Source organism: Sesamum indicum, linkage group LG15 (genome assembly GCF_000512975.1).
Source record: "Sesamum indicum cultivar Zhongzhi No. 13 linkage group LG15, S_indicum_v1.0, whole genome shotgun sequence".
NCBI classification, from domain to species: Eukaryota; Viridiplantae; Streptophyta; class Magnoliopsida; order Lamiales; family Pedaliaceae; genus Sesamum; species Sesamum indicum.
In genome coordinates this window covers 3973960-3984961 of record NC_026159.1, presented here as the reverse complement: position 1 = coordinate 3984961, position 11002 = coordinate 3973960, and the positions used below count along the sequence as shown (strand labels likewise).

The window sequence follows — 11002 nt, the reverse complement described above, 5'->3', positions numbered from 1 at the left end:
CACACACACACCGCACAGGCACACACACACACACCCCGCACACGCACACACACACCCCCTGCACACGCACACACACACACACCGCACACACACACACCGCACAGGCACACACACACATACACACACACCGCACACACACACACACATGGACGCACACACCGCACACGCCCACACACACACACCCATAAATAAGCATAAAATATGGCGAAACTAAGGTGACATCCTGCACGTGAAAAAACGATTATGTAGATAGAAATGAAAAGTTAGAAATTGAAGTACAACGGCAAATGTAACAAGACGCAGATGACATTTGTTGGCGCAAGGCATTATCAATCCTCCACTCATTTTTTCTCACTATATCCCCTCTAGTAAAGTAAATCAATCCAAGACGACTTTTGCTAACGAGATTGAAAGGAAAAAAGAAGAGGGATAATGCATTCTCTCCTATCCTGTTATTGCTTTTCATTTCAATGAATGCTCTTTCATATCAGACAAACAAAAATGAGAATACACATCTATGCAATCAAACAAAACATTTACAAATGACATAAATAAACCACAAAGACGCAAAATACCCGTAATGAGCGTAAAACATTGCAAAACTATGGTGACATCCTGCACGAAAAAAAGGGTTGTGTAGATAGAAATAAAGACTTAGAAATTTAAGGAGAATGGCAAATGTAACAAGACACATATGGCATTCGTTGGCGCTAAAGATAAAAGCAACAACTCACTTTTTTTTATGTTCAAAATGGAAGTAAAGCATGTTGTACCGTGACACACACACACACCCCACACACACACACACCCCACACACACACCACACACACACACACACACCCCACACACACACCACACACACACACACCCCGCACACACATACAACCCCCCCCCACACACACACACACTGCACACACACACATACACACCCTGCACACGCACACACAGTAATTAAGTGCTATTTTAAGTATATTAGGATTTTCTTTTTTCTTTCTTTTTTGTTTATGGGATCAGATGACAATCTCTGATTTGATCACTCCTAATTTGCATGTGATGTGGAAACTGAATGAGTCTTTATAGGCTTTGTTCAATCAGTAAAAATGATTTAAGCTGGTAGATAATCTAAATCGTGCAGTAAACATGGAAAACAGCTGAAGCCAAACTTAGACTGATTGACTCGGCATTTGAACCAGTGACCTTCTGTTATCATCTTTTAGTTCATGAATGGTCCAGGTTTAAAAGCATGGACTTAAAGAAGTGAGATTTCAGATTGGCTAGATACTCTATAATCTAGATTTAGTATCTTTTTTTGGTGAAAGCTGAGTGTTTTCCGTTTTCTTGTTTTCAAAGTTTTGTCTTTGTTTTGCTGCTGGACAATATCATTTTTCATGTTTATAGTTGAGTAGAACCGGTGCTGTTGGTATGTAGCTTGCCCTTAAGGTTCGTTGTATCTAATATACTTGGCATTAAATAATAATTTTCTTTGTTGATGTCAGGCCTTCAACTTTCTCTAACTAAAAAGAATGGCAGCTGCAAAGGAGAAGGAGCTTGCAAAATGTAGGAAATTTGTTGTTTTAAGTTGCTTCTAGGAATAATCTTTTGTAAATTTGGTCCCGAAGATATGAATGCAATTAAGTGCCCATGTAAATCATATGAAAAAGTGTATATACATGTGAGGGAAGACATCCAGGGTTGTGTTGCAATCTCTGAACAACTCTGGTATATTCCTGTGTATAAGCTTTTTTGCTTCACTCTAGTGCCACAATTAAGTTATGCACATAGTTCAAAATATACTGATCTGGATTCTGGAATGTTGCTGAACATAAAGATAGTTTAAAATGATCTCTTGTCCTGCTTTTTGATGATTTCTGCTATTTGTTCTCATCTATGCGTGACGCACTCCAGAATTGCCAGTTTCAGGAAGTCCATGCTGCTATTTTAGCCTTGATGTGGATTTGTGTCAACTCTATATAAAAACAACAGTCATCTAACCATATCTTTTCTTGTTCTTTCTGATCTTTTGGTTTAGTATATCTGTAATGCCATTTCATCTTCTTTGGCTATTCTGCAGAGGTTACAGTATTTACCATTCCTTGATGTAATTCTTCTTATGGTTCTCATGATAGTTTTTTAGGCTTCCTTGTAATGCTGTTTTCATTTTTCATCAACTGCTTTGTGTTTTCCTTATTTCCACCAGTTATACTAGTTCCACTCCATCTGTCATGTCATGTGCTTATCTACATATAATTTCCTGAGTTCTTGGTGTACCATGCAGATTAAGAGATGAATAGCAAGGATATGAACTTCTCATAATTTTATAAGTATTAAAATAGATTGTATACTATATATTTTGGTATAAATATATACTCACAAGTATAAAATATTATAAATTAATTGTCAGGACTTGCTAATTTTAAAAAGTATAAGATATTGCAAATGGATGTTGAATCTAACATAAAATTTATATGCATCTAATTGTTGATTATGTTTACTTGTCACGTGCTCTTCTGTTATCAACTCATGTTCTCAAAATCGGTTTTTATCTTTTACTTAAAAATTTGTTTTTCTTGTCAAGTGTTTTACAATAAACTCATGTTTTCAAAATCACCTTAAAGTGCACTTACAAATATTGGTGCAACAAGTCGCTAGCCTTAACCCAAAGAGGGGGCACCCTACAGTTTGGTTTGGCAAAAAGAGGAGGCCCGCCAGGCTCAACCCAAGAGGGAGCCCCTCCTAAGCCAGAGCTTGTCCGAAGATGAAGTCTACCTAATCTAGCTTGGCCCAAGAAGGAAGCCCAGTCCAGAGTCCCCCAAAGCTAGCTCTAAGGAAGGTAGGCGAGAGAGGTCGGACTCTTCAGCTTGAAAGGACTCCTCACTAGGAAGGAGTCCCGCTTCATCCGAGGACTTGCTGCTTAAGGAATAAATAAGGAGGAACCTTATCCAAGAATTCCGCCTTCCTCGCCGTGTAGGCAGGTACTATCTAATAATTGTAAGATTAGAACCTATAACGTGTCTTAGTTTTTCTTTGAGTCTAGTTCCTTGATTGACATTTCTGACAATTGATGCCAGATTTGAGCCTATGCTATGTTTAAGTTTATGCATAAATGGAAGAAAACAATAGAGATGTAACCAGTAAATTGACCAATTTTCTGTATCTATCCTACCAAAATGTAACATGTGTAAAGATGGTAAATTAAGTTGATGTTACTGATTGTTAATTGAATATGTTGCATACTTGATGTAATGCTGGATTTTGCATTGCCATGCATGACAATGTACAGAACCTTTAATTAGTTACTTTAAGCAGCTCCCGTGTATGTTTAGCTCCAAGAATTTTGCCTCTTCTCTTCCATTTCTTGTAGTTGGACCAAACTGAACAAATTCGTATGCAAGTTAATTCTAAGTTTTCGCCAGTCGTCTTGTTCTGAGTCAACCTCTACTCTGTATCACAATGACAAAATAAGGTGGAGAGTTTGATATTGTGATTATCGGCCTTGTGTTTTTCCTTTCCACTTTCGTTGTCATATAGGCTGGAATACAGCACCTGCATTTGCATAATATCCAATGAACTAGGAGATCAAGTTTGTGAAGTGGTACCTTAATCATGTCCCAAAAGGTAAGGAGAGGGGATGTCACTACAATCGATTAGAAGGTAAGACTTGTTATTCTTTTGCAGTTCAAAGCTAAATGATTGTTTTATTCTTTTGCCACAAAATGCCTTGAATTTCTATTTTATGGATTATTGCTATAAACCGTAGATGTATAGCTTTCATTCGGATTCTCAGGAAACAGGTGCTCTGAGAAGAATGATGGGCTTAGATTTGTCAGTGTTTTTTGTAGCGTTTTAATACTTGACAAGATGCTGTTGAAGTCCCATGCAAGTGGTCGAGCTCAAGCTAAATTAAGAATAGCAGAAAGTCTGTTTCGTCTGTGGAAGTGAATGAAAAGGAAAGAAACTCTCATCCCTTCTGCTTTTTTCTTCTCATTTCCTCCTTTGAATACCAAAAACACCTGAGAGCCAAGAATGGAAGTTTGATTGTGTTTGGCATGAAATAGAGGGATTTCCATTATAACTGTTCAAAACATTCTTGTTTGCTAGTTGGTGCTTGTTTCACTGTGATGGAACATTTTAGATCAGGCATTTCCTTGTTTGACTGGAAAACTTCATTGCCACTGCTCTATCTTTAAATACCTGTTTCAATGCTCGAACTCCTGTTTTCAAAGTTGGCGTCTGAATTAATCCTGTTACCTTTTTCTAAGTCTTCTTGTTTTACAGGCAAGGAGTAAAATTTGTGATAGTATGCAAGAGGATGGGACCCTACTTGGAACATATTCATAGCATAGAGTTGCCAGATTAAGCGATAAGCACCTTAACCTTCCTCTTCTTTACATGTTTTAGTGCAGTAGGTAGTGCTACTTCTAAAGTATATGGCCTACAACCTACTGTTAAATTCAAAATGCTAACTAGTGCCAGGCATACATTTATTCAAGAATTATTGTAGATAAGAGAGTTGAATAAGGTTGGTTGAGTTGCTTTGCGTTGTATAGAAAGGAATAGGATATAAAGACATAAGATCCGCACCAGTTGGTCAGTACAACTTATCTGTTTAATGCTGTGTTCTGAGGCTTGCAGCCAGCGAAACGGTGCTGGAACTCTCACATATACACATTTTCGTTTGTGGAAAACGTCAATATATAGCTCAATGAAACGATCAAATCCATCTTTCTAAATACAAGTGAAAATTTCATCTCTGGTATTTCTAAAGAATTCATGAACAGAGCGACCACTTCCCACAATTTTGTGATCCAATACTTCTCTGGACTCTGCTCCGTGATGGTGATTCCCGTGCAACTAGTAGTCCCGAGTTCTCGCCATCTACCTCATAGTTCACTACAATGACAAACATTACGGAAAATGAAAAGCATGCCCATGCCCATCCCACTTGTGTTCTCATCTTAAGAAATCAGCCCATTCTTTTTCCTCCTTAATCCTCTCTAAGACGCCATCAAGAGCAATATCAAAAGCATCTTTAAAACTCCTAATTCCAGCATTTGGTTTTCCATAAGTTATCCTCGGAATAGTCTCTATCACCTTTTCTCTCTTCTTCCGGATCTCCTCTTTGCTATAACCCATTAAAACCTGCTTTACCGACGTCTTCCCATTCCTCACCTCTTCGTGGTCTATGAAAACCGAGTAACTCTCCGGTTCCCCAGGCAAGAACCACTCATACTGTTCGTAATCCGTCTTCCAGAAAAATACCGGCACTGAACCCGCTACAATGCAGTCGAACACCTCCTTTCTTGTAAAACTATCCCCCTTGGGCTGCAAACAGAACTCCGACTCCAACAGAGCACTCAAAACCACCGAAGAATTGGTGGGACACTCACTGACGGCGCAGTCCACAGCCCGGCAAGCACCCGCTTCCTTGTAACAGTAATTCATCAGAATCCGGCGTAGATCATTCTCGGCCCAGTTACGATTCTCCCCGACAAAACTGAACAAACTGGAACGCTTGTAATCCCTCACGAAGTTTTGCCACTCAATAAGGTTGTCTCTCGTCTTGGGGTGGAATCCAGTGGGGTAAGGAACACTAACATCCATCTCATCCCCTGGGTACTTCTCTACGATGAAGCGGCTAACTTTGTTCATCGAAGGCATGTTAAGAAAACTGGAGCCCCAGCTTTTTCCCGGGTCGGTTAGCCGCCGGAAATCCCACGTGATTCTGCCTATTGTCATGAAGTGATCCGAGCCGTTGGATTTCATCCAGTACGGTTGATTCTTGACCCACCGCAGCATCATCTTGCAATGCTTGTCACGTTTGGCAGTGTCGTTCATCCACAAATGCTTCCCCACCGCGAGTCCAGCGTAGAACGGGATGTAGAATGCTGTAGCTGATTCCGGCTGCAGGGTTCTGCATTTATGTTTCAGAATCCGGTGGTGGAATATTATCTCTAGAGTGTACTGGTTCGTATGGTACCACGATTTGTATAGATCCTCCGGCAAGATTCGACGGAGTTCCGTGGCGGCGCGGCCGTAGCCGTGGTTGGTAATGATGCCGCATTCCCAGTTCCACGGATCTAGGTCAGTGCAATTGGTAAGCACCAAGTCTTTGTTGTACATGGAAGGAAGATCGTAGGCGTAGATCCTGCCGGAGGGGCATTCATCAGTGTAGGGCGGAGCAGGGGCGGTTTCGGGCAGTGTGGCGTTGGATGCGGCGTCGTCGTCATTGGAAGGGGGTGCGACGTAGCGTGCTGGGACGGTGGCGGAGACGTCGGCTGTACGGTCGGGGAAACACGGCGGAGGAGTGCGAGCGATGAAAATGATAAGGGCTTGGATCCAGAGAAAAGCGATGAAGAGCCAGAAACGAGGGTGCGAGGAAAAGTGGATCCTAACGGAATTCAGGGTACTCGTCACGAAATTTGTGTTCTTGGGTGGTTTCTTCATAGTCTGCGCTTCGGGTGAGGAAGGAACCATTATTCAGGAGCCGCAGAGTGAATAAGGAGGAGGAGGAAGAAGAGAAAATTGTAGGAAAACAAAAGGAGAGAGACAGAGGTATTAACAATGGGCATGTGAAGGAAAAGTTTCGGCAGGAGAGCGTGATGATTACGAGGTGAGATGATCACCGACAGACGACAACGTGGGGGTGTTTCTTCATCTCAACCGTTGATTGTAATCTAGCAGCCGGATGTGCCGACGACATTCAGAGTAGGTTCTAATTGTAAAGAACTGTAGTGTTGAAGAGACAGATGAAAATCAGGTGGTACTAGTAGCCTCCCAATGAAAAAGCCCTCTTTGGAAAAGCAGGAGCCAATCACGTGATATCCATATTAAAATAAATCACTTCTTTTTTTACCTTTTTATATTATTATATATATAAAATAGAGGTGTTTGGTTTATTCCGTTTTGCGTGCGCTTAAAGTTAAGTACCTACTTATTAGCAACTTTTCTTCACATAATTATGAGGTAACAATGGCCCCTTAATCAAACTAGTAATCTACATGTCTCAATCTTACAAAGAATGACAAAACCTGTTCATCTCCCAATGTTGTATGATGAAATCGAGGTTCTCGCCCTAATTATTAAATGCTATTAATTAAAATTTAATTTCAGTTTTTGTTATATATATATAATGTTGTCTATTTATGTGTGTTGAATCAATTAAAGAGAAGAATCTTGAATTAAATTTTCATTTTATAACATGTAGTAAGAGATATGTGTTGTGATGGAGTCATAAATTTGTTGTCCAAAAAGTATTGAATTAGGTAAGGCAAAGAAGACAAAGTCTAGAAGTTAGATGGATCCACTGATTAAGGAGGGCACTGCTGAGATTAGGCTTAAAATTGAAGGCGTTATGCGCGATTTACGGGGATTGCACTAAAATAATTGGCCTCCACAATAAATGCGACTTAGTAAGAGAGCCCCTCACCCCCACCCCACTTGTATTTGTAATAAATATTGCAATTAATATAGTTTTCCTTTGATACTCAGGAATACGTTTTTTTTTTTACTTTTTTGTACCTATTTATTTGACAAAAATATTCAATTAATTTTCAATTCTTTTCTAAAAAAAAAAAAGATAAATGGTTTCAGACGAAAATAGATTAAACTATTTATTTATTTATTTGTTTTATTGGTAGTATGGAGCTTATTTGTCTTCACATTTATACGTTTTTTTGTCTTTGATGAAGTGTACAAGTTGTGAGGGGATGGTCCCTTACACTCGCCTTGACCCCCAATAATACATAAACTTCCTACCTTTTCTCACCGCTCTATACATCTTATATTATTCGTTGCAAATATTTATTTATTTTTTTATTTTAAACTCTACTCCATTCAATATATATACATCACGTAAAAAAAATAATATCATGTATTTTATTTAATTTTTATATATATTGATTGGAGTAAAAAATACAATAGAATTAGCTATAGAAAATGGGTACCAAACCCGTCTCTGCCAAACCAATTTCATTATTTAACCCAACAGAATGAAGGAATTAGTGTAGAGGCCCATGATGAAGGTACGTGTACACACCAGTCACCATCCGGGACTTTATGGGCCTTGAGAGTTCCAGATCCGACCCAAGATCCAAAGGGAGTACCCTCCCTCTTCAAAAATCACAAATACTAATCCGTGTTTATAGGTACCCAGTTCAAGATCATGACTTAATAAGTACCATTTTTAAAATAACAAATTCTTAATTTATTTTCGATTTTAATGAATATTCTACTTTTTTATCTTATTACTTACAAAAAAAATTATTAGTTAAAAATCCCATATTATTGTTTAATTAAAAAGATGATATAAAATACTCTATAAACAAAAGTACAAACTCTTCCAAATAACTTTAGCCAAACAACCCCTTAATCAGGGATCCTAATACATGAGTGGGCTTACCAGCTATTCAAACTCACATGATTAGTACTTGAGTTTAAGATTGAATTCAAATTCAAAATTAAGAGCTTAAGAGTTAAGATGGTAATTATAGTCCCATAATTAATAACTTAAATTAGCAAATTATAGCCTTTAACTTTGGCATTCTTGATGGATGTTGATGATATTACCTCCTTTTTTCAAACAAATCCGAATACCTTAACGCCCCTAAAAGTGTTTGATAGAACACATGACGTATGTATATTGATTAAACTGCAAATGTCTAAAAAATTACACAAATTAAAGAATAATTGATTTTTGAAAATTTAATTCATAATCAACACATCAAAACAGTCTTAATTCGAGGAATAAGACAACTTAACTTATTGCAAAACTTTTCAGTTGTTATTATATACAACAACAAATGATATTTGACAAAAACAAATTGTCGATTGAATTTTCTATTACAAATTTTGTTGCATTTTCTATTTTATTTAATATATATATCACGTGTATAAAATATTTTTTTAAATAAAATAAACAGTATAATTTTTATACACATAATATTATATATGTATATAGGTTGTGTGGAATAAAAGATGAAGTAAGGTTTGAAATAGAAAATTGGAACCTATTTACCTGAGCAGTATTATTACACACTATGGTACCTCTTTCTGGTGTTTCTCAGCTTTTGAACCTTGATTGTGTAAGTATAACATGTCTTCAGTTATCAACCTACACATGTAAGAAATCTTTAACACATAAAAGTTCTGGATTGTTCTCCAACCTTCTACGTACTCAAATTTCATCCTTGCCATTCTTCTTCCCTTTTTGCTCCAGAAACCTCTTCAACACTCCATCAATAGCAAGATCAAAACCATCTTTAGGACTCCCCTCTTCATCACTAATACTATACACGAATTTTGGTATAAGACTGATAATCTTTTCTCTCATTTTTCTCACCTCGTCTCTACTGTACCCCTCCAACACTTTTCTTATCGACATACCTTTTCGTACGTCTTTTCGATCTATAAAAACTGAGAATTTCTCCGACTTGTTGCCCAAGAACCACTCGTATTGTCGGTAAATGCTTCTTTTCCAGAAGAAAACGGGTATTGAACCGGCCAACATGCAATCAAACGTGGACCTTCGAGTGAATGCATCACCCCGAGGCTGCAAGCAGAAGTCGGAGGCCAAGAATGCTTCTAGGATCTCCGACGTGCCATCGTAGCAACGTGTCCCAGAACAATCAACCACTCGACACGAGCTCGACTCATTGTAGCACTGGTCCTGTAATATGGTCCGGAAATCACCTTTCACATTACGTTTGGCCCCAACAAAAGCAAACAGGCTTGTTCTCTTATGGTTGTGTACAAAATTCATCCATTGGTCTATTTCCGATTTTGACTTTGGATGGAATCCTGTGGGGTAAGGTACACTGATCTCCAGCTGGTCCCAAGGGTCTCTTTCGACTCCCAGCCGTAGGACTCGTTTCATCAAGGGCATGTGCACGAAGCTGGATCCCCAGTCTTCATCCCTCGACCGCCGAAAGTCCCACGTCATTCTACCTAGCATGATGAAGTGATCGGAGCCGTTGGATCTCCTCCAGGGCGGCTGATCCTGGACCCAGTTCAGTAACCTCTCACAATGCCAGTCCCTCTGTTTTGCAGTGTAGTTAGTGAACAAATACTTCGCCACCGCAAGTCCAGCATAGAACGGTATGTAGAACGCCGTAGCTAATCCCGGCTCCGTCGTCCTACACTTGTGCTTCAAGATTCTAGCATGGTAAATGACCTCTCCGGCAAACATGTCCGTCCAATACCACGCCGAAACGAGATTCTCCGGCACGCCGGATAGCCCAGTCACTTTCGGCCCGAGCCCGTGGTTTGAAATCGCATTACAACGCGAGTGCCAAGGATCCAAATCCCGACAATTGTCTAGCAACTCTTGGTTAAACATGGGAGGGAGTTCATACACGTACACCATCCCGTACTCGCACTTCTGCGATTCCAGCTGAGAAGCTTTTACCTGCAAATCATGACGAAGTGAAGACACTGATTTTGATGGAGCACGAAAAATGAAGTCTAGAATGACAGCTTGGAAGAGAAGGGTTAGCAGTAGCAGCGAACATTTGTAGAAGAAAACGCGAGTAGAGTAATAAAGCGTGTTTCTTGGAGAAATGTTCTTGGGTTTTCTAAGGGAGTGGAGGTCGGATGTGGATGAGTGCTCCGACATATTGGAAACTGTAAGAGAATTAGATGGTGGTGATGATGGTGGATGATCAAGCAGGAGAATTTATGAAGGTGTTATAGGTGGCGATGCCCTAGCTAGATCGAGTGATTCAGTTGACATATAGCCTTAAAATATGAGTCAACAAATAGATTAAAGCAAATATAATTAAGATTGAAAATCAAAATTCTTACCTAAATCAAAATTGGGAAAATTAAATCAACCACAAAGTGTATTGCACTTATCATATAATTAGTTTAAATTCAATTAAATTTTATTTGAATTATAATTTTCCTTAAAACCGACTGATCAACGTCCATGTCATAAAACTTAAACTTATAATTTCTTGATTATGATGTTTGAACGAAGTGTTAGTGATGATTAATGTATGGTAATTTA

General features: G+C 38.8%; 2 protein-coding genes across 2 annotated transcripts; both read right to left on the bottom strand.

The window, feature by feature from the left end:
- On the bottom strand, positions 4511 to 6817 carry LOC105177795 (xyloglucan galactosyltransferase XLT2). The gene has a single exon (XM_011101045.2). It carries the CDS (start codon positions 6472 to 6474, stop codon positions 4951 to 4953), a length of 1524 nt encoding a protein of 507 aa, XP_011099347.1. The 5' UTR covers positions 6475 to 6817; the 3' UTR covers positions 4511 to 4950.
- Positions 8964 to 10685, bottom strand: LOC105178327 (xyloglucan galactosyltransferase XLT2-like). The gene has a single exon (XM_011101794.2). It carries the CDS (start codon positions 10607 to 10609, stop codon positions 9173 to 9175), a length of 1437 nt encoding a protein of 478 aa, XP_011100096.1. The 5' UTR covers positions 10610 to 10685; the 3' UTR covers positions 8964 to 9172.